The sequence below is a fragment of the Micropterus salmoides genome, unplaced genomic scaffold, assembly GCF_014851395.1.
Source record: "Micropterus salmoides isolate LMB-PRFRI ecotype aquatic unplaced genomic scaffold, ASM1485139v1 Ms_hic_scaffold_4, whole genome shotgun sequence".
NCBI classification, from domain to species: Eukaryota; Metazoa; Chordata; class Actinopteri; order Centrarchiformes; family Centrarchidae; genus Micropterus; species Micropterus salmoides.
The window spans coordinates 34,733,542-34,757,100 of record NW_024043372.1 but is presented as its reverse complement, the minus strand read 5'-3'; the positions used below and the strand labels follow the sequence as shown (position 1 = coordinate 34,757,100).

At 40.6% G+C, this 23,559-nt stretch overlaps 1 protein-coding gene across 2 annotated transcripts; it reads left to right on the top strand.

Annotated features, from left to right (window-relative positions):
• Window positions 1–23,355, top strand: txnrd3 (thioredoxin reductase 3). 2 transcript variants are annotated; one of them, XM_038696374.1, is made up of 17 exons: window positions 1–121; window positions 243–406; window positions 1,074–1,134; window positions 5,816–5,925; window positions 9,037–9,144; window positions 9,400–9,472; window positions 9,565–9,684; window positions 9,817–9,959; window positions 10,731–10,846; window positions 12,501–12,726; window positions 14,176–14,268; window positions 15,830–15,906; window positions 18,492–18,648; window positions 19,411–19,518; window positions 20,066–20,161; window positions 20,275–20,409; window positions 22,187–23,355. In XM_038696374.1, the coding sequence occupies exons 2-17, from the start codon at window positions 290–292 to the stop codon at window positions 22,247–22,249; spliced, it is 1,803 nt and encodes a 600-aa protein (XP_038552302.1). In that variant the 5' UTR covers window positions 1–121; window positions 243–289; the 3' UTR covers window positions 22,250–23,355. The 2 variants fall into 2 exon arrangements, with proteins under 2 accessions (XP_038552302.1, XP_038552301.1); XM_038696373.1 differs by having other exon boundaries at window positions 49–406.
• The last annotated feature ends 204 nt before the right edge of the window (window positions 23,356–23,559 follow it).

Below are 23,559 nucleotides of genomic sequence, written 5' to 3'. Positions count from 1 at the left end.
AACAGGGTGACTCAGATCGCGTGCACCCAAAGTAGCAAGGCAAGAAATGGTGAGGGACGTTTGGCGCGGCTGGTAAACTAACTGCTTCCAGCGGAGGGAGAGGAACTACTGAGGTCAAAACGTGCGGCTCAATTGCTTTCTGTTTTTTTCTTGGAAAAAGGACAGTGACACGTAGAGATATTCGTACATTGACTAAGAGAGGGAGTTGGTGCTGTGTAACTGCGTTTTTGTTAATTCCCTAGTCAGCCGAAGCTTGCCCTGCGCAGGCAGCAGACGGAAACAACTGAAAATGCCCCCCATCGAAAATGACACCGGGAAAAATGAACTCAAATCTCGGATACAACAGCTTATTGACTCCAATCAAGTGGTGGTTTTCAGCAAAAGTTACTGTCCGTATTGTGTAAAGGTAAGGTATTTATTTTTGTGGAAGGGGGAGAGCTTGCTTAAAGTTAACGCCGGTCGGAAACTGCCATCTTCTACCGCAAAATAACTTACACGGGCTTGGTCTAATTGCTGGGTATCCTTGCTAAGTTAATGAGGGCAGAACGTTTATTCTGGCTGGAGTTTGTAACGTTAGCTTGAAAATTTGTATCAAAACGTTAAACATAATTACCGTTAAATCGACATTTGGTGGAGACCAAACGTGCTTAACGTTATCTGAATGTGGTCGCTCTTCTGAGAAAAGTTGGTTTCATATTTTCTAGTTCATAGCTAACTTAACACCTAGTAATTGTTAGACCTAACCTAGAATACGCACTGTCCGTTCGGCTCACATTACTGTTTCATTTATACATAACGTTAATAGTTTCTTATGGCAAAATTCCACTAACCTAAGTTAGACACAGATGGGCTTAGCTAACAAGTAACAGGGTTGTAGTTATGGTTTTATTGACACAAACCTGTATTTTGACTAATTTAAATGATGAATGTGTTGTATTTCAATGTTCTGCAATAGCGCAATGTTAAGTGAATATTGGCTAATAGGAAAGGGTGTTTTCAAGTTATTGGTGTGTCTGTTTGGAGAAGAATACAATGTCAGGAGATGTACATTTTCACATCTCTGTCTTTTGTAGGTGAAAGACTTGTTCAAAGAGCTGAATGTCGAGTGCAATGTGGTGGAGTTGGATCTAATCGGTAAGATGTGGTTTTGTTTTTGTTTGTTTTTTTAAATGTTAAATGGCAGGTTAACATCATCGAAAGTCTCTTGAATATGATATGTAGGCCAGGATATCTCTGCAGCACACAATATATCATTTAAAACGCCCTTTAATAAATAGGCCTAATGTGCCTCCTGTAGGGATGTCACAATACCAGAAATTTAGTAGCCCATTCGATACCAAGGTAAAAAATACAAACGCTACCAAAAATCCCATGTTCTTCAACATACACTTTTTTTAATAAACACACTGAATTAGAAAAAAAACTAACCACTGTGGAAGTTACGAGGGGGGATTTGATGTCAGTTTGTTCATAAATAAGCAAGCCATTGAAATTACAACCTTGCACTGTGCATATTTAAGTATTAAATTACTTAATTTTTATATTGGGGGGGGGGGTTAAAAGTTATTGATGATTGAAGTGGATTGTATTGCACTTTTGAGACGGTCCCTAACTCTGCCAACAGTAACAGGAGTGTTGGACAGACTTTTGAGTTCTTAGCGCTGCGAAAACTGTGAGAAATCTAGGCTTTGACATGAGCTGTTGAAGGTAACGGCCATAAAAGTAACATCACTTGGCTTTCCATCTCTTTTCTATTCAACTAGTCAAGGCGGAGCTGTCATGGCAGCTGCACTTGCTATTCCATGTGTTGGATCTTCGGTACCTCTGGTTCCTAGCAAAATGAGTACACACATGTTTTTAGAATTTCAGTATCGACCTGGTACCGAAGTATCTGCTCTTGTCACATCCCTAGCATCCTGCGTTTTTAAATTAACAGTAGGCCATATTGCGATTTTGGTCAAATTTCAATGAATTTTTCAGCCCTAAAATTGGTAATACTCTGCATATTTAGCATTTATAAGCAGTGGAACATTGAATAAATGTTTAATAACAGCCTATAATGTAGTTGCAAGTCTGTGTGTTAATGTTTGATAACTATAACCCATAATGGAGGCTGCTGTATAAACAGAATGATAATATAGCCTAGGTAAACGTGACGTAAACGCCCTGCACCCGCTCTGATTGGCGACTAGGACCATAACAGGAGGCGGATGGCGCTTGTGATTTGGGAGCAAGTCTGTCATACAAGGATGACGACTGAATGAATTAGTAACTACATGACTGTTTGAAACGGGTCAGATGTATATTTAACCTACATTTTTAATCGCCGTCTTCACGATTAGCTAATTGTGCTCTTTCAAGTCGCAATATTGATTTAAAAAAAACTATTTATTCACCTCTAAGTCGTAATATAAAATGTATATTCATAGGAAAAGTTATAATTTTAATGTACATTAATAACGCATGTTCAGGCATAATGGAAAAAGCAAGTGGGGCCATGGTTGCTGGATAATGTCAGGGGAAAAATGTTTGCATCTTTCTTGGTGTATACTAATCACTTGTTTATTTAGTGTTTGTTTCCCCTACCCACTATGCCTGTGTTATAAAAAGGTGCATGTACCTATATTTCTTTTTTCTGTGTGGTAATTTTGTGTCTATTTTGCCTAGTTTTTGCTTTGTCTTTTTCATGGATGTTTTTTCACCTGTGTTTTGATGACTTCCCCTTATCTCATCTTGTACTACTTGCCTACATGGTTGAGTTTGAAACAGTTTTCTGCCAACACATTTGAAAATTGTCCTTCATCATATAGCAGGAATGTTGCGTTACCCGAGACTGTGCTGTGGTCTTCCTTTGCAGAACACAAAACGTGCTGAGTCACTCACTGAAGATAGCTTGGCTTTGTGCCATATCTGATCTTCGGCCTAAATTAGCGGGAATATTATACTGCACAGTGCTGCTTTGTATTGCTAGTAAACTTTGACTAGTAAACAGACTTAACCATGGGTTAAACTGACTACAGACACCTTTTTGAAAATCATGCTATTTGAGCACAGCCTGTCTGCACTAGCAGTAAGTGGCCATGCATAGATGGAGACTCGGAGGTTTGCTGATACAGAAAATTATGAACTCAGTGGTAAACACATTTTGTTATGTCATTCTTCACCATGTATTATTTTTGCATATCATTTGTGTATCATCTGTTACTCAGTAAGGTGGTACTGTACTTAAAACAAACAGAGGTATTCAGAGCAAATGTAGAGATATTAAAGGAATTGACCCTTCAATAAGCCCTGCCCACCTTAGTTACTGTTGCTAATGGTGCTTTCAGACCAAAAACGAAGTGAGCTTTCTGTGATGTTTGGTAGGCCTATGTGTAATATCTTTCTTTATATTTGGAAAACGGGCTGTAGCCTAATTAACATGACTTACTGCCAATTATCAATTGCAATTATCCTTATGACTCTGCATTGTTTTACTTGCTGTGTAGGCCTACCAACCAATCCACTCTTTTTTACCTGTTATAATACCTTTTTACATTTATTCATTTAGCTGACGCTTTTATCCAAAGCGACTTACAATTGCTATACACGTCAAAGGTTGCACGCCTTTGGAGCGACTAGGGGTTAAGTGTCTTGCTCAGGGACTCATGGTGGATGTCTCACAGTGGGAATCGAACCCAGGTCTCAGTATTTCACTTGCCAGAAAATTTGTGAAGCCTTTTATTGACTGAAAGGTTATTTCTGCCCTGAAATTAGTTGATTTAGTAGAGTTATATTTGACAGATTATAGCTCACCTAGTACTTTTTTACCTCTTAAAATACCTTTTTAAATGGCCAATACAATCCAAAAAATGCAGTAGGCTATTTCACTTGCCAGAAAGTGATTGAAGAGACTGGGCAATACAGCTCCAGCAGACGGCAATCAGTTTTCGGCAGATGATCACTTTTTTGGCACGACACCTGTAAAGAGCTGCTAAACTTGTGAGAGAGGAGCAGGGAGCAGCGCTCCAGCTTTTGGACAAAAAAAACGTAGTCGGACTGGATTCTGCTCTGACAACTACGCCGTTTGCTCGCGGGAGGAGCTCAGAGTAAACTGCTTTTATTAAATTAGCTTTTTACTTACAGTTACCCAGTTTACAGTTTTTGGGATTACAACGTTGATTTATCTTCACTCGAGCTTCTCAGCTGCTAGCTTCTGTGCACATCCGGTTCCAGTGTTGTTAGCGTCGTTTGGCACTACTTTATATTTATTAAAAAAAACATATAAAACAGGACATTGCTGGGAGAAAAGAAAGCGAGGAGGTTGAACTACCTGGTGAGTTCAGAAAACACGTTTATGTAACTTTATTCCAGCTATCGTTGTATGTTACTGTAACAAAGTTAGCATAGCATAGCCCTGATTGATCCAAACTCCATTCAGAAAACCAACATTTGTTGTCCTGCTGACAGACCTGACAAAGTACGAATTCAGATGTTAAAAAAATCTGCGTCATACTGTAGTTATTTCAGTTTGATCCGTTTATTGCCATTTTATCACAGCAAAATGTTTACTTTGGGTTCATACAGCTGTAGTAATGGCGAGTTGTGTTTCTTCGCGTTATCGCATTGTGTGAACACAGTTGTCCAGCGATGGAGAGCGTTGCGTTTGGTCTGAATGCCGCATAAGTCAGACAAACTGTCTGCGTTGCCACTGTCTATTACTGCACTCCCCGGAGAAATATTGTCAAATTTGTTGGAAGAAGCGATCTCAGAAAAAAGCAGACAGTTTTGCAATTGCATTATAGATTTGAAGGTTGTATTCAGGCTGTCAAACTGACTAAAACAGATGTGAAAAAATTAAAGAAGCTACAGCCTACCAATCACACAGTACAAGTGAACCACCACATCCCCCGACGACTGAGACAAAAGACAACAGTCCCATACTGCGCTGTGATTGGCCAGCTGTGTATTCGGGGCGTGGCTTAGCGAAGGGTCAATTGTTGGCTTTCTTTTCATTCCACAGCGAACATTTGAAGTTAATTGGATTAATTCTCTAGGAGAAGTTCATTAAGATATAACGTGCCTGCAGTATCGTCATTGGCGGTTCTCAGCAGCGAGCTGCCTGTTTCCAGCCCCACTGTTGTTGTTGTAGCTGGCAGAGCTCTGTGGGTATTGTTGATATTTGTATAGACCGAACAACACAGGAGATTGCTTGGAGAAAAGTAAGCAAGGAAGTTGAACTACCTGCTAAGTTCAGAAAACGTGTCTGTACTTTATTCCAGTTATCATTGTAGCTTTATAGGATCTGTTTTCATGCTATATCTAGACATAAAATTCAACCTCTTGGAGCCATACCCAAAACCCAAGTGGAAGTCAGACATTTTTATTTTTTAAGAAATCTTTTGCCATTAAAGGCTCCGTACTTTCTAGTCCTCCTAGAAATAAAATCTGATCTACTTAACATTTGTCCACTCTAAAGATGGTTGTGATGCTACATTCAGAAGCATTTAATGATTTATCAGACGTGGTGTCTGTGGCATGGCATAGAATATGATGTGTTGGTTTTGATTGGCTCTGTCCTTCAACAAACTCCACCTAGAAATGTGATCAGATCTTCAAATTTATGCAGTGCAATCTGAAGACCTGTGCAATGCTAATAAGAAAAACTTGTTAGGATCCATTAAAGACAGTGTTCGTGGCATGGCGTTGAAATTTGATGTTTCGCCATAAAACTATGTATTTTGTAAATTCACTGGCTTTTCTGTTCTTTTTCTTATTTTTTATATTATTTTATTATAATGAATCTGCATTTAAACAACATTTACCCTTCTGTCAGAGGATGGAACCCACTACCAGGAGATGTTGCTTGAGATGACTGGACAGAAGACTGTTCCTAATGTCTTCATCAACAAGACGCACATTGGCGGCTGTGACAAAACAATGGAGGTGAGGAACAAATGTGTGTATGTGATTTGACTGTCTTGAAGGGATTTTGTTCTTTTGGTGCTGAAAATCTGGTCTCATAGGCTACATCACTGTGAATGTTGCATTTTTCTGTAACACATGATTGCTGTGAAATTTTGCTCAATCAAGTGTTCAAACTTGTTCAAATGCTAGAAATGAGTACAAACAAGCCTGTTTGGCTCAAGTGACATTTAAAGCTCAACACACTAGTTGTTGTTGTGTTCTTCCCTCCCAACCACAGAAAAACTGTATAAACCTTTGTCATAGCAGACATGGCAGGATAGGAAGGTGTAACCAAAAAACAACTAGGTGTGCCAAGAGATCATGCCAGTGTGCAATGCATGTTCCCTGTGAGCAAATAGTACTTGTGAATAACGGCCATATGTGGTGTCCTGATGCAGAAAGACGGTATGTCTGGAGGGCCCTCTTATTTTGTCTTTGTTTAACCAGCGGCTGCACTATTTGTCTGTACAGCTTGTTGCATGGGCAGGCAAACTTGCTTCAATGGAGTCTTAGCAGCATTATGAAAAAGTTTAAGTTTAAAAACCACTAAAATTTTTCGTTACTCTGAGATGGTATGAGCTGTGTTTTTGTTTTTTTGTGTCTTGTCATGTCAAAGGCTACATTCAGACTGCAGGCTAATGTGACTCTGATCTTTTTATGACTGTGTGAACAGGCCAAGTCACATGGAATCTGATCTTTTCCAGTTCGGAATTGGACCTCTTTCATATGTGGTCCAAATCCGATGCAGATTGGATCATTTTAAATGCGACCTGAGTCTGGACACTCGGATCGGAATTGATCTAGAGCAGCTGTTGTCACAGTTCTGCTGTAGACGGAGCCACGGTGAAGGAAAAAACTTAACAAAAGCCATTATTATACATGTGGCTCTCTTCCTCCTCTACCTCGCTATCATCTGCTCACAATTTCCCTTTCTTACACCTGAAATCCACCGGACCACAAGCTCTCTTCTGAGTTATGTGCATGCTATTTGTCTGAGTGGACAGTTGGGGGAGAGAGAGGTAGGGATTGAGTTGTATAGTACAGTGCTAGAAACCGCAAAGAAAAGAACAGAAAGTTGTGAACACACTCATAATTCGGGAGAAATGTGACCCGTGAGAGTAATGTAAATGTAATGCTCCGTATTTGTATAGCGCCTTTCTAGTCTTTTCGACCACTCAAAGCGCTTTTACACTACATCTGCATTCACCAGTCATACATATTCATACACTGGCGGAACACCCGCCAGGAGCAATTCGAGCTTCAGTATCTTGCCCAAGGACACTTCGACACGCAACCGGGGGAGCCCGCTCTACGTCCTGAGCCGCAGCCGCCCCGTACAGAGTACAATGAAGAACGTGAGTCTCCCGTGAGCTAACCTCTAGTGGCTCCTTGTTTGCTTCTGGGGGGTCCGGGGGATAAGCCTAAAGCAGTGCGGCCACAAAACAAAGTTAGTTAGAGGTCTGTACTGTTATGAGACGTGTAAAAATATTTTCGGTTCATTTTGAAACTATGGCGGAGCAAATTGGACTATGACGGGCCGCCATGGTCTCGTTAATTAATGGGAAACACTGTTGTTCTTAGCAGCAGTAGAATATGTTGCTCAAAAATAAAATGTATTGTGTTCAGTAGAAAGTTATATTTTTTACACAGACATTTAAAAGCAACAAATTTTAAAGCTGTTATTGTGGTACAGTGAAACCGTAATATTTTGCTTCAAGTTATCATACGTCCATCTAATACCGGTCAAAGCATAAGCCGCAGGCAGTGTAGATGCTGTGTTCGAATTCCTCTTTTTAAAGCTTTTAGGTGTTAATACAGTAACTTTTTCATTTAAATTTAACTAATACAAACGGTTACCTCCTTTCCACTATGGGAAATCTGTAAATCTTCAATCTGGACCTTCCCTTAACCTGAACCTATAATAATCCATATGGTCATTTTGTTTTACAAACCAAAAGGTTTCAGATATACACAATTGGAAAAGCCAACAACACACAGTGACACATTGTCCTTTTCATGCTTCGCTTGGTAATGTGGCAAGCGTAGTTTAGGTGTGGGACAGACGCCAATGGAAACATGGCTCATTTATTTTCTTTGACATTTACAGTATATGTGGTGACTTTTAAACTCAAGTATTGTAAAATTAACAGAAGAGCCCTACTTGTGGAAGGAGGTCAGCAGAATGGAGCTAAAAGAGTTTACAAAACCGACACTAGACCAGCTTCCACGCTGCTGACCACCCCTCTAGAACCAGGTGCGTCCATCGGGACAGATGCACAACTGGTGGTCCTGCTCTCTTTGCTCCAACGTCAAAAAAAGAAGTGACAGTGAAGAAACTTGGGGCAGAAGATCTTTCTTTTTTCCTATATTGCCATTGCAGCATTTAGTTGTGCTACAAAGTGGAAACAAACAGCTCACTACTGCAAATGTTACATGACTTTGAAAATACCACCACTATCCTAAAGTTACAGGGAAATGTAATACAAATGCAGAACGTTGCAACAAAACTCACATTACTCAGGGTATCCTAAAATCATCACCTGTATATTGAAACAAAAACCTTGCAGTGCTTATCTAAATATGTTATTCATTTTGGTGTTTGCTGTATTGCAAACAACCTTTACACTATTACTTCTCCTTGAATATTTGGTCTCCTTGGATTTAGTACCTCATTCTGAGCGGTGCTGAAATTTAGTTTCAGGAAATTGCCCCCAGAGCTACTTGACTAAAGTTACAGGTTGTTCCATTGCTGTGTGCGCAAAGGCCTATATTTGCAAGTGTTAAGTGATCTGTGGTGTTTATCATGCTGTTGGTGTACATGGTCATTTGTTTACTTGGAGCCATTGTTTAAGTTTGCTTTAGGGAGATGTGTGTCCTAATTGGGGGGGGGGAACACACACCAAGCCGGCAGTGTGCCGGTAGGTTTTAGGGTGTACCTAACACACATTATCCGTATCAGCCTCAACTTTTCCTAACCCTAACGTTCTTGACTTAATTCGAAGTGTCCACTGGATAATGCAGCTGCATATCGCCACTACATGATCAACATGCATACGTGCTGTATTGATAGATTGTATTAATGTTTGTCAGGCTCATAAAGACGGCAGCCTGCAGCAGCTACTGAGCGGAGAAAATGAAGCTTATGACTACGACCTGATCGTCATCGGAGGAGGATCTGGAGGCCTGGCCTGCTCAAAGGTGACACAATATAGTGCAACACATTCCCAGTGTTACTGTTAAAAGCTTTATTGTAGTGGATGTTGCTCTGTTGTGCAATTTTGTATTTGTTGTGTTTGTGGTTTCTAAACTTAAAAATCTGAAGGTGATCTTGTAATGCTGTAATCAGTAAACACAGTTACGTTTGAGTCATTGCCTGTTTCCACTTGCATACAAACCTCGTATTGGTACATTAGGGATGTAATGGTGCGGTAACATTGACTCTGCTGACAATAGGAAGCAGCTACGTTGGGGAAGAAGGCCATGGTACTGGACTATGTTGTGCCCACACCAAAGGGAACCACCTGGGGTAAGATACTTTCACTTTAGGATACCTAGCAATATGCATGTGATTAATTATGTATTTGAAAATAAGTTGGTTGGATCTGCTGTGGTGATCAGGTCTCGGTGGAACTTGTGTGAACGTTGGCTGCATTCCCAAGAAGCTAATGCATCAGACAGCCTTGCTGGGCACGGCCATGCAGGATGCACGCAAGTTCGGCTGGGAGTTTGACGAGACAGGTGAGGGCTCAGAGCACTGACCCAGGTCGTCACTTTGGGGGGGGGGACATCAAACCATCTTGACGTGGTAAATTAGAGGCAGGCCGTGTCAATAGTCATTCCACTGATGGGCGTCTGTCTGTCTGTACTCAGTGAAACACAACTGGGAGACGATGAAGACTGCTGTGAACAACTACATTGGCTCATTGAACTGGGGATATAGGGTGGCACTGAGAGACAAGAATGTCAACTATGTCAATGCCTATGCAGAGTTCATTGAACCGCATAAAATCAAGGTAAGTGAGTACGAAGACAAGTGTTGCAGTTGTACATTACTTATCAAATTGGGTTGGACTTGATGAATTTATCTCAAGGGTACACATGTGACAATGTCTGGTTTTCAAAATAAGGTGTCTGTACAGGATGGAAATAAGATTAATTGGATTATATTCACACAAAGTATAAAACACATTACATGTGTCCATTAAAAGTAAATGGACACACGTAATTTACTTTACCGCACCCTCTCGGGCCTCGGACCCACTCGCCATAGTCTCTCCAAATGCTGTGGGAAACACCGAGTAAAAAGCACATTTTGACTATTTAATTGATGCAATGGTAAAAATAAATTGGTAAAATAAATCTTGTTCGGTATTCGGGAAGGTTTTTCACATTTGGATTCGGCCAACAATTTACATTTTGGTGCATTCCTAGTTCCAGTTTCAGCAGACTTGACAAACAGCATTATCTTTATTTTGGTCAAATGTGAGTCTGCTTTGAAATGTTGTCTAACTTGTTCTGGCATCCTATTTGCTTTTCTTGAACAGGCTTTGCTAAATATTTAGCCTCCCCTTTTTTTTTTTTTTTTTTTGCCTTTCATCATTGATGTTGGCTTTCATATTTGTAATCACATCACCAACTATCCAAAGCAGATGGACGTTTCAAAACACCCTACACCCTTTATTGTTTGAAAAAAAATACTGTTTGAGTCATTGCATATTCATTGTAGCTCTGTGTTCCTTGTAGCACCTCAATATCACAGAGCATCTGTTTGTATTTTCTGACAGGCAACAAACAAACGAGGGAAAGAGACCTTTTACACGGCAGCTAAGTTTATCTTAGCTACAGGCGAGAGGCCACGCTACCTGGGCATTCCTGGAGACAAGGAGTACTGCATCACCAGGTGAGGGCACAATTGCCAGTTATAGGGCTTAAAGTTCTCCGGCGCTGTGCAGGAATTCCGGTGCGGTGTGTTTTTATGTTCAACAATATAAGTATGTCTGTGGAAAATATTCTCACGTATTTGTGTCTCACTGTCGCGTGACGTCTATGCGTGAAGCGCCAGTCCTCAGCACAATTGTTGGCTCGGTGTGTACACGAAAGAAAGGGGACTGGCATTTCCTGACAATGCGGACACTCATTGGCTGCGGAAATGCCATGGAAGTTTCTCTTGGGTCAATTGAAGTGTCAAACAAAAGGTCAGCGTATATCCGTGTTTTATGCTTGTTTTTTGTTTACATACGAACTGTAGTTAGGATAATTTAAAACTACACAACAGCAGTCTGCAGTATTTTTAGAATAATAATAATAATGCGTTTTACTGGGTCGTTTGGACCTTTGCCAACATAACAGACCATTTTTGTTGGAATGTAATCCATCGGTGGACTATGGCTTTATAGAAGAGTTCCGTCAATTTTGAGTGCTTGAAGTGGGCCGGCACCAGCACTTCTACGTTTTACACTTTGGCATACCGGGACTTCTCACAAGCTGCCAGGGATCTTTTCTGCCCTCTCCATATCAAGTTCTCTGGGCACTACGTGACGCTCACCAGTAGCTGTTCTTGCCTGCCTGCTAATGTCGGTGGAGACAGATGAGGGAGAAGCAGCCGTGTGCATAAAGTTGCTCGTCATTGTCATTTTTCGTGAACCGACCACAGCCTGGATGGGGACATACAGAAAGGGCTGTGTTCGAAACGGGCTAAACCTGTCTCAGAAGGTGTCCAACAGGACAGCGAGGCATCGAGTGCTGTTCGAAACTGCTCGAACGATCTCTTCCTGTCTCCTGAGATGCCTTCAAGCTGCCCCAGTAACGGCCAGTTTTGAAGGCAGCATCAATGATGACTTGATGCTGACTGTTACCCATAAAGCAGCGCGTCTGCGGCCGCCGGAGCTTTCGAAAACTGGTCAAGATGGCAGACAAACAAGCTGAATTTGTGCACAAATATACATTTTTAAAGGTTTTTAGTAGTTTTCTCGCTTTGATTTTTGAAAATCTCGCGAGAACTAAACACTGAACTATCATATCAGCCTGTGACTGTAACCAACCAAGTTTGTTCAGTATGATTTCTGAGGTGTCTGTTAGCCGTTTGGCTTTTCAATAGCTAGTTAGCTTATGCTAAGGCTAGCGTCTCTTCTGAGACGGAAGACGGCGTGCTGACGTCACACGTTGCCGTAAGTGCTGCCCTAGAAGGCTGTTCGAAACTAATGTAAACAGAGCTGCCTTTACTTGTAAGTGATGCCTTCTGAGGCAGCTGTCTGCGAGGCAACTGCCTTCCGTTTCGAACACAGCCAAGGACTTAATGAATGAAAACAACACACTAAAAATAAAACTGTTGTCCAACTGGACAGTTTTAACTGTTTATGCTTCCTAACTGAACAGATTAATATCTCTCTTTTGGGCGGTGGACATAGCAGAGACCCTTTATAGCCAACAGTAGAAACAGTGGGGTCAAATTTCTACTGTTTCATGGTATATACCATTATGTAGCCAACCCTAGCTTCATGTGTTACCCAGTCTCTATTTAATCTCCTCGCTGTCGGTCTGTGTTTGTCCATCAGTGACGACCTCTTCTCGTTACCTTATTGTCCGGGAAAGACCCTGGTGATAGGGGCGTCGTATGTGGCTCTGGAGTGTGGTGGTTTCCTTGCTGGCCTGGGTCTCGATGTCACCATCATGGTCCGGTCCATACTGCTGAGAGGCTTTGACCAGGACATGGCCAACCGTGCCGGAGAGCACATGGAGGAGCACGGTGTCAAGTTCCTCCGTAAATATGTCCCTATAAAGGTGAGTGTTAACAAGACTTGTGTGTGTGGGTGAGTGAAAATGCTGCTGGTGCTAAAATACAATCTGTCAAAGTAAAGCATGTTAGTTTAAATATGGCTGCAGCAGAACTGGACAAAACCCATCAAATGTTTTAATATGAACATTATTAATTATTAGTTAATTAATTAGTTTGCTAACATCAACTCTAAATTTATAGATGGTGGGTAAACCTCTGTCTGTGAAACCTCCTGGCTGATTTTGCCCTAGTGACAACTTGCTAGCACAGGCAAACATCAAACAAGCGGACAACACAAGACAAAGCAAGCCAGCTAATAAGTTATTACTTCTTGTCCTACAGGAAGAAGGCAAGCTCGGCATCTGTTCTGCATCCTTTCAGCTCTTGAAGCTCACGCCAAAGAGTGAAAGCCATACCGATATTTACTCTTCTCCAGTCTTTTGCTCGATCAGTCTTTTTCTCTTGCTTGCTTCTTCCAAAGAACTTACATTTTTCATTCTATACTTTTTGCTTCTTCTTATAGCTAGCCTGCTGAAGAGTTTTGTTGTTGTGATGTGGTACACACTACATTATTCTCGCAATGGATTTCTTGCTAGGGATTTCAATGTTATATAGTGCGCGAACCTCCAGAGCTGAAAAGAGAATCGAAAGCGGAAGTCCCTTAAACCTGCATTCTATTGAAAATCCAGCAAGGGGCGACTCCGGTTACAAAAAGAAGTCCAGTTCCATTAGAAATAATGGCAAAATGACCCTACTTCTCAGCTGATTTATTACCTCAGTAAACACTTTCCTAATGAGTTTCTGGTCTCAATCGCTAGTTTCAAGTCTTCTACAATACAACATGGCGTTCATTTATTTAAATATGGTAGCTTTTTAGAGGAAAATAGACCATAAAGCAGAGTATGCTTCAGGGCGGGACTGTCTATGATTGACAAGTCTTTACCATGGCGACCTGTCAATCATGCTAGAGTGACTCGTACCCATTACTCCTTATTAGTAGTTGGCTGTTCACTTTCTCTGGTGAGTACATTTAGTTTTAAGCCTGTTGTTCGCTAAACAAAATTATCATCCCAGTTAAAATGACGTAAATTTAACGTAAATACATTTCCATTTAGCTAAGCAAGCTAGCTAGCTCCACACACAGCTGTTAGCTCCACCATCTTGTCCAAATATGGTCACGTCCAGTATAGCTGGTTACAAAAAATCAACATTTCGGCGCCCTATCAGCCAAACTCAATCCACAAACCAACGGGTGACGTCACGATGACTACGTCCACTTCTATTACAGTCTATGGTAGCAACAGGTAGCCAGCAGACTTTGAACTGTGTAACTGTACAGCAACAGACTTATTGTGTACCATCTTGCATCATAAGTTTAATTCTTCAGCTAGACATTTCACAGAAGCACAAGTATTTATTTTTTCCTCTGACTTTCCTGCATCTGTGCATGTCAGGTAGAGGAGCTGGAAGCAGGCACTCCTGGCAGACTGAAGGTGACGGCCAAGTCCACAGAAACCAATGAGATCATCGAGGGAGAGTACAACACTGTATGTACTGAACTTTCCCTGAACTCTGTTACTGGTGTGACTGTTGTTGAGCACTGTGGAAGTTTCTTTCTTGACCAATTCAGTATCGAATCCCAAAGTGTTAAACTAAATTAAGACGACATGCAATAAGTCATCATATGAATGAAATGTAAAATAAATAAATGCAGTACAGGTAGTGGTCGTACAGACTGAAAGTGAATAATGCTACTGATAATTATAGTATTGTTAATAATAACAGTGGGAATAATTGTAGCAAAGGGGGTCGAGCAGGAACAACAAAGTGACAGGAGGAGAGAGGAGAGGGACGAGAAAGCACAAGATTCTACGGGAAAGGGAAGAAGTCGAGTTTGTAACATGCATTAATGGGATGAAGTTGCATACAGTGGGAGAGAGAGAGGAGCTCAGTGCATCATGGGAAGTCTCCTGGCAGTCTAGGCCTGTACCAGCATAACTAAGGGATGGTTCAGGACTCACCTGAGCCAGCACTAACTATAAGCCTCCTCTTAAATGTGGAGATGGTGTCTGCCTCCTGAACCCAAACTGGAACCTGGTTCCACAGGAGAGGAGCTTGATAGCTGAACGCTCTGGCCCCTAGTCTACTTTTGGAGACTCTAGGAACCCTGGATTGCTACAATGCTCTGGTGGGGCAGTAAGGTACTATGAGCTCTTTAAGATAAGATGGTGCCTGACCATTAAGAGCTTTTGTAGGTCTGGATTTTACAGGGAGCCAATGCACAGAAGCTTAAACAGGAGAAATATGATCTCTCTTCCTGATTCCTGCCAGAACAAGCGCCGCAGCATTCTGGGTCAGCAGAAGAGTCCAAAGGGACTCATTCAAGCAGTCTGATAATAAAGAATTACAGAGATCCAGTCTAAACATAACAAATGTGAGGACTAGTTTTTCCGCATCATTGTGAGACAGGATGATCTTGATTACTCAGATTACTCTCCTTTTGGAGGTGTCTTTCTCTGAGTAACTGAAAGGTTGGAGAGCATTGACTTACACCACTGTCATACGTGGCATGAAATAAAATAGTGCTTTATGAAGTAAAAAGTGGCATGTAACAAGTGTCATTGGGGTAAAATGATATGAAATAACTTTACACTTGTGAAAATTAGCATCTCAAAATAAGGATTTTGAATATGTAAATAAAGTATCGTTCATATGTAGATTTTACGCAGTTTATTTATATGACTTATATTGATCACTTGGCCTTCCATAATTTTGTTGGTTCAGGGTCTGTTTATATTGACCAATAATGATCAAATGTAGATTTGGTGTTTCTGATTTTAGTAAATTTCCGATTCTGATATAATTTGACCTTTTTAAATGCTAAATATCAGGACAGAAAGCTGTAACGCAGGGTTGAAATAATCATATTAAACCAATAAAGACATTAATGTTTTGCAGTGCCTTTTTTACTTTTCTCTAGTTTTTACTCCCTGCATTTTGTCTCAAGCTGATCTTTAGCCATTCTTGTGTAAATAAATAAACCACCAGCAACTTTTCTGTAGGAATAATCGTCCTTTAAATTAACCAAGCCAGTTCTTTGTTCTTCAGGTGTTGATAGCAGTGGGCCGAGACGCGTGCACAGACAAGATCGGCCTGGACAAGATAGGGGTCAAAGTCAACCCCAAGTAAGTTTCTTATCTCCATTTTATTTTTTCTACATATGTCTATCCCGTTACATGTGGCAGCCTGTTCCTTTAAGACTCATGGTACAGTCAGGGTGATTCAGCAGTTATTGCCATCCCATGGCTCTCTGCAGGGGTGGTGTGTGAGTGGGTTGGGGGATTTGATAGGGAGAAAGGAGGGTTGTCTTGTTGGCAAGAAGAGACAGGCCCTGTACAGTATACGAGCAGCTGTTTAATGCCGTAAAGGAAATGATCCTAGTGCTTGGTGTGCTGTTGTCATTACATTGCATTCGACTGCTTATTTCTGATTAGACTTAATTTGGTAGATGTCTTTCATTGGTTATTAACATTTCCTGTTGTCCTTTTTTATCACTTTTAAACTGAAGTTAGAAAACTAAAATTTAACTCTTATACAGCCATATGTTTTGCAATTGACTATTTATTGAAATATTACAAGCATAGGAGATGTTGTCTTTCCACTTTTTTGTGAATGACATAATAGTTCTATGAGGCCAGCATGGATTAAGACAGCATGAAAGAGCACTCTGTGAGTCACATGCCAGAGTCTTATGACCTTAGTAGTATTCAGATGAAGCCAACACACCGCTAAAGGGCAAGTGTGTTTTGCGACGATCAGCAGGTTTTCTTTTTGCTGTACAGTGTAGAATATAACACGGCCTTGAAACAGGAAGTTGTTGTAACTTTACTGTACATGCTCAGATCTGTATCAAATTTTACGTGTTTAAAGCTGATGATACATGGAGCAACTTTTAGAGCAATGGTGCTGGGCAATGTTGACGTCAGTGGTAATGAGTAAAGATTACTACTGTAATCCCCTTCCCCCACCACTCCGTCAACCTCCCCGCACCACCGCTATCCGTTCAAAACATAGTCGGACTTGCCACTAGCAACATTGCTCAAAAAGTTGCACCGTGTATCATCAGCCGACCTTCACCCACAGTCATAGCGCCACCTGCTTGCAACAGGAAGTGACCTTTAACGAAGCAGCCCCCGCCGCACGTTTGACCTACATGTATAAAATTTCTGTGGCACATTTATCATGTACCAAAAAGCCTCTTCCCAACAGGAAGTCAGCCATTTTGGATTTAATGCTCATTGTTGCCGTACTTTAACAAACTCCTCCTAGGGATTGAGTCCGATCGACTTCAAATTTCTGCTGTGCCTTCTAAAGGCACTGACGATGAAAAGTTGTGCTATCTGTGAGTTATCGTCTATGGGCGTGTCCATGGCTTGGTGTCCAAAATTGATGATTCGCCGTGAAACAGGAAGTTGTTATATCTTCAGTGTGCATGCTCAGATCTGCACCAAACTTTACATGTATAATAATAAGAGTCGCGCCCTGAAAACATCCGTATGCCAATAGTTACTCTAAGTTACAGCGCCACCTGCTGGCAAGAGGAAATGACACGTTTTACTCTGTAATGCACTACTCCGAGCAAGTTGGACATCAGAACTGTCCCAGAAAACCCTTAACACATTGATGAAGCCATGTTGTTAAATTTTCAGTTTAATGGCTTGGCGGTGGCGTGGCGGTGAAGTTGTTTCCCCATTCTGCATAATTTGATTTCTGCCCTGTGATGGCTAGATGGCCCTCTGCTGCATTTCTAGAGGTGTTGTATTTCCTTTGGACAAATGTCATGGTTTACCTGTAGTTACCTACAATGTTTAGAATAAGTTGGAATGAATACTAACATTAACCAAAGATGATTAATACGAATCGAATAGGGATACGATTACAGATTTTGTTGGTACAGTTAGTCTGAGGAATAATCACGGTTTTACAATTATCATGATTATGCATTAATTGATTTCACTAGTAATGACAAAAGTTGATTTTTAATAATTAATTACATTAACAATTATATTTCTATAATATTTCAGTACATATAAGTTTTAGTGAAAATGAATGAAGAAATTGAGAACATCTCTCATGCAGTGTTATTAAGAACTGAAATGCAGTTAATTGGTTCAGTCCTGGAAGTTTACAAGCTCCTTATGTTTTGTTAGTGATTTACGCCTGCCAACATTTTCTCAACACAGACAGGAGGAAACGTTTGATGTAAGTGACTGAAGGTCTCGAGAGAGGACAACATTCTGTCTGCCATAAAGGCCCTTTCAGAAAAGCAGCGATTTAAAAAAATGTATTGGTGTACCCGAAATGCTCCCACACTGTCGACTTCTGCCATTTCTGTGGTGGAAATGAAGCTTCACAGTTTGGTCCCTCTGCCGTAGTTTAGCCAGCGAACAGTTAGTCTCCATGTCTCTGATAAGCACCACACTTTAAGCTTGTGCACCGCTCGTGTAACTTTGTTTTCGTTTTGTGCAAGTTGCAACAGTTTTGTTTCGTGCAACAGAAACACTCGGTGTAGCGGAGCCTTTACAATTGGTTAACCTTGACGTTTCTAAAGCGCGGTTAATGTTGAAATCCGGTAATTGCTGCATCTCTAGAATCAAACCTTTCAGACTGTTTTCCTAAAGGAAATGTAATTTTAATCTACAAAAAAAGGCCTAAAATTGAAATGTAGTGTGGTTTGTTCTTCCTCACTGACCTCCGTACCATCCTCCAGGAATGGAAAAATTCCAGTCAACGATGAAGAGCAGACCAACGTGCCCCACATCTACGCCATCGGAGACATTCTGGAAGGCAAGTGGGAGCTGACACCTGTGGCCATTCAAGCTGGCAAGCTGCTGGCACGACGCCTCTACAGTGGCTCAAAACTCAAGGTACATCAGCATTGAGAGACACTTAAACCGTAGACCTGCAAATTCTAGGATTTACTTTTAGCATGTTAGATTTTTAACATGTTGACAATAAGGAGGAAACTATCATTCTCAGAGCTTCTTAAAGTTTCAATATAAATACCAGCACAACAGTAAAACACACTACAGTTCATAAATGATAGTGGAAGTAAATCCATCTGACTTTTCCTTCATTTATATTGAAAATGATGCTCTTGTTAATGTGGTCATGATGTACAAACATATGAAAAGAAGAAAATTGTGATGCCTCAAAAAATCGAATTGATTTGTTGCATCCTTAATGAAAATCTAGTAGTCCAACTTGGAGATTCAATTTCATTTATATAGGAACACTTGATAACAAAAAATATCTCATTGCACTTTTCATATAGAGCAGATCTAGACAGTAATATTTGTGATCTCCCTTAAACTGATTTTGTCATGTTCAAAAACAATTGGCTGCTTTTTAGTGATTTAGGTGTGCCACAATAAGAGGTGAATATTTGTTGCCTTTTTATTTGTACTTGTTTTAAATAATAGAATTAGTCTTTCTGCTGTGCATGATCAACACCTTAATGAATCCACTGAGATTCATATTTCTAAAACAATGCCAGGAGGAATTCCTAATGTGAGGTTCATTTTATAGACAATGTTATTATGAAAACTCGGAACTAATATGATGTGCAACATGTGACCACAGGAGGACTTAAATTACAAACAGTTATTAATTGTCTCCGTTTTATGCAGTGTGACTACATCAATGTTCCCACCACTGTTTTCACCCCACTGGAGTACGGCGCCTGTGGTCTGTCAGAGGAGAGAGCCACTGAGCTGTACGGACAGGACAACCTTGAGGTAACGAACACGTTCAGTCATCTGAATCATTTATTAGCTGTCTGGTTCACCTGGCTGCGTGCCTTCTAACAGACTGGCTAAAGTAAGACACGAGTTCTGCTGTGTAATCAATGAAGACATTAAAACTCTCACATGAGTAGACATAGCTGATTTCAGTTGGTCATGTTAGTAAGTTTTATGCTATCGTGCAAGCTGATGTGGCGTTACCTGTTAAAGAACTCATCCTGTCAGACTAGTTTTGTCTGCAGTTTCCTTCAAGGTGCTGCTTTAAACCTGATTATCCCTGTTACGATTTACTAATCTTCTTCTGCTTGTGTGTGCATGCAGAATGAACCATATACCAGCCTGAAATTATGTTGTAATATTACACAATTCCAGTACACTCAGACAGACTTTTACTGCACACCAACTGAACTTCCTCTTTATTTTTAATGTTTTGCAGTTTAGAACAAATTGCAGACATGGTAGATTTGTTGGATGTGTCATAAGTAATAAGCGTTAAAAACACCTGCATATAAGTAATGGGATATCTGCTCTTTATGTTCAGGTGTACCACAGTCTGTTCTGGCCTCTGGAATTTACTGTGCCAGGCAGAGACAACAACAGATGCTACAGCAAGATCATTTGCAATAAACTGGACAACGTAAGATCATTACTACTTTTCCACAGTTGTATAAATTCTGAGCCCGCAGCAACCTGTACCCCCTTGTTGTGTCACGTGAATGATGGTCTTTTGTTGGAACTATCACACTGTAGAATCGAGTCATAGGGTTCCACTATCTCGGTCCAAATGCTGGCGAGGTGACGCAGGGCTTCGGTGCAGCCATGAAATGTGGCGTCACCAAGGAGCAGCTAGACGGCACCATTGGCATCCACCCAACCTGTGCTGAGGTAAGACGTTAACGCTGTCATTATTTGCCATCATTTAATTAGAAGTTTGTTTTTATTTTTTTTTAATATTGTTTACCTTCCATCATTTAATGTTCTGTAGTCCGGTTTGGTTAGCTGTCCACTCTTGTCAAATTCTAGCTTACAAACAGTCAAGTTAAGCTCTAGATTAAATGAATATACTTTATATACTATATATTTAAATGAACCAGTTGCACAAAGCTGTTTGCTTCTCAGTTATTTTAAGTCTGACTAATTTGCTATGAATTCTGGGTAAAGGCTTATTTCAAACTAAAAAACACTGCTGACTGAGCAACCTGTTAAAACTCTGGTCACCCCAACAGAAACGTTTGCCTACTTGAAAATGGAGGACAGTTTACTGTGAAATTTCGGAATGTTTTTTTAAAAATTCAAGAAACTTGCAGTGGCATAAAATCTAAGCACATCGCAGAGCTGTAGCAGAGCTGAGATGCTGTGGCTTCTTAAAGGGGCGGGGCTCAGTGCTTTAGCTAATCAGTCACGCTCATTGTTTCCTACGTCCTCACTGCTGTATATATCCAACAGGTTACTGCTCTCTGAAACATTCTCTCTTGCTCTACTACATTGTTATAAAAATTATTTTACGCCACTAGTCCGCAGGTGTCAGATATTGGTTGGTACTAAACGTAATGGCTGAAATGTTGAGGAGCCAAGACACAAGTGCGTACCAGTGATCAGAAACCTGCATACTGTGAGAATCATGGATACAGGGAGATGGTTAACCAGGTTCATATCCCAAATGATCCCAGGCTCAAAACCAGGACACTAGTGCGCATGTGAACACACTTGCATTAGACTAATGAAAGAGCAAAATTAAGACTGGGTTAACACTGCAGACCAGTCTAAAATATCATTGTGATACTTAACCACTTATCCAACATTTCACAGTGTAACGAAACATCAGCTGTTTTTTACAGCATGTTGCAATAGTATTCTGTTGACCGACTAGTAAGAAGAAGCAGGAAATGGGGAAAAATGCTGTGCACAATGTACAAAACGTTTTAAGCAGGAAAAGGAACACAGCAAACATGTTGAACACAAATAGAGAGCTCTGTGTCTGTACATTGCGCACTCATTTTAAAAGATTTGCACTTGGGTCCCAAATATACCAGGAAGTCCAAAACAGTGAAAACTAAAAATCGTGCTCAACTATTCCCCCTCATTTGACTAGTTTCTAAATCTGTGTTAAGGATTTTGCTGTGCCAGACACAGATTTGACCAGAATACATAAAACAGGGCAGCCACCGGCAACGGCTTAAAGTATTAATGTGTGTTTGTAGTGGAAGGCTGTTTTCAACCATGTTTAGTTTTTCACAGATCTTGATGCTGAATGAATACTTCAGTTTCAATTGTTTCCGTCTACCATGATCCATGCTGTGTGTTGATAGCGTATTTAAAATATCTGAGCATTACTCATTCATTATGTTAATGTATTATGGAGAAAACTATAGCGCATTAAGCTACTCTGTTGTCTTTTGTTTGTTTCACATTACTAGCATTTACATTTTGCAACAAAGTTTGGCCCTTTTATCTTTATTTTGAAATTAATGCAAGACACGTGGTGTTTTTATTTTTTTATGGAACTATAGTTTTTAAACAACAAGCTGCAGTATTCACCGAGAAACCAATGTGTTTTTTTTATTTTTTAATTGTTTAGTTCCAGGCAGCCTTGAACCTTGCCAATAGCCTGCTGCGTAATAAAGCTGCACTGCCTGACGTGTGTTGCTCTTTTTCCTTTTAGATCTTTACTACTCTGGAGGTGACCAAGAGCTCCGGTGGAGATATCACCCAGGCCGGCTGCTGAGGTTAAACCCTGCTTGTTTAGTGGGCTGCTCTCATATTAGACTCTCCTACCAGCTCCTCTCATCTTAGTTCCCGGTCAACCTTTTAAGCTCAGCCTCACCTCAAGCTGTTTGGTTTACAGAGCAGTTGTTTCTCAGGAAAATCCTAACAACGTGGCCAGCGTCTGAATCGGTGAAAGCCCTAATTCAGGCTCGCTGGGAGCAAAGAGGTGACTGAGAGAATCCAGAGCTGACGACGTATGAGTCTTGATATGAGGGCAGCCTGCTGAACAGCGGGGTTACTCTGCTGACATCTTTACCAGTGTGTCTTTGTCAGAGGAGCACCAACACACACACAACTGCCGAGTATGTTTGTGTGTTTGGGCTGTTTGTGACGTCCTTGCCCGTAACCTGCAATACTGTGGTGGGCAAGGATCGATGTCCCTCTGCAGAAGCACCTGACCGTGGCCCTAATCCTTCGTCCAAACCCCAGCTTCAAACACTTCTCATTCACCCCCAGTGTACAGATGGCGTACAAATTTACTTTAGTAAGACAAATTTAAATTGGCACAGTTCCACGGCTCTGAGCTCTGGTTTAGCTTGTGATGGAAATGTATAATTTAATCTGGAGTATGTGTATAGATTAAGTGTTATCACATCTCTTTTGTTAAGCCTTCATCATTCCACACATTTTTCTTACCAGGTATTTAAGATGAAACTGAGATGTATACATGTTGCTGTCAATATTTGCTATGTGGAGGCACCTGGATTTATTTTATTTTTTCTTATCTCTACCAAAGCGTTTATCTAAACAAGTCTGAGAGCTCAAGAGCCAGCAAATTCCCACCTTTCAAACGTGCTGCATCAAATCCCTATCAGATTGAGATTCAGAATTGAATGCAACCAGAATTGTAGTGAATGTTGTGTGTAAAAAAACAAAACAAAAGCATTTTCACTAGTTTTTACTCAATTAATTTAATGCTTGTTTGTTGCAATTTAGCTGTTTGCCTCTGTATTTTGTGTATGTAAAAGATATATAATCCAATCTTCTATAGGACAGTTTTCTGAGTGTCAAACTGCTGTAGATCACTGCTCTCTGAGAATGTAATAAAGGATGAGTTCATCTTCAGTTTTGTCAGACTTCCCATTGGTCTAAAGCCATAACCTCAACCGACTTTTTACAGAGTAATTGCTTTAGCAACCAGTTCATCTCTATGCTGAATAAAAAAAAACCCACTGAGCTTACCTAATATTTTGTTATAAATATGCAGTCCTAAATTGGAAAAGGAAGGGAGGACCCGTGTAATGCGGTCTGGTTTCTCAGTGCTACAGT

Coding starts and splice junctions, on each gene's coding strand:
- txnrd3 (XM_038696374.1), top strand. CDS start 290: ATGCCCCCCATCGAAAATGACACCGGGAAAAATGAACTCAAATCTCGG. Junction 9,145..9,399: donor GAGGCCTGGCCTGCTCAAAG/GTGACACAATAT, acceptor TGCTGACAATAG/GAAGCAGCTACGTTGGGGAA. Junction 12,727..14,175: donor GTAAATATGTCCCTATAAAG/GTGAGTGTTAAC, acceptor TGTGCATGTCAG/GTAGAGGAGCTGGAAGCAGG.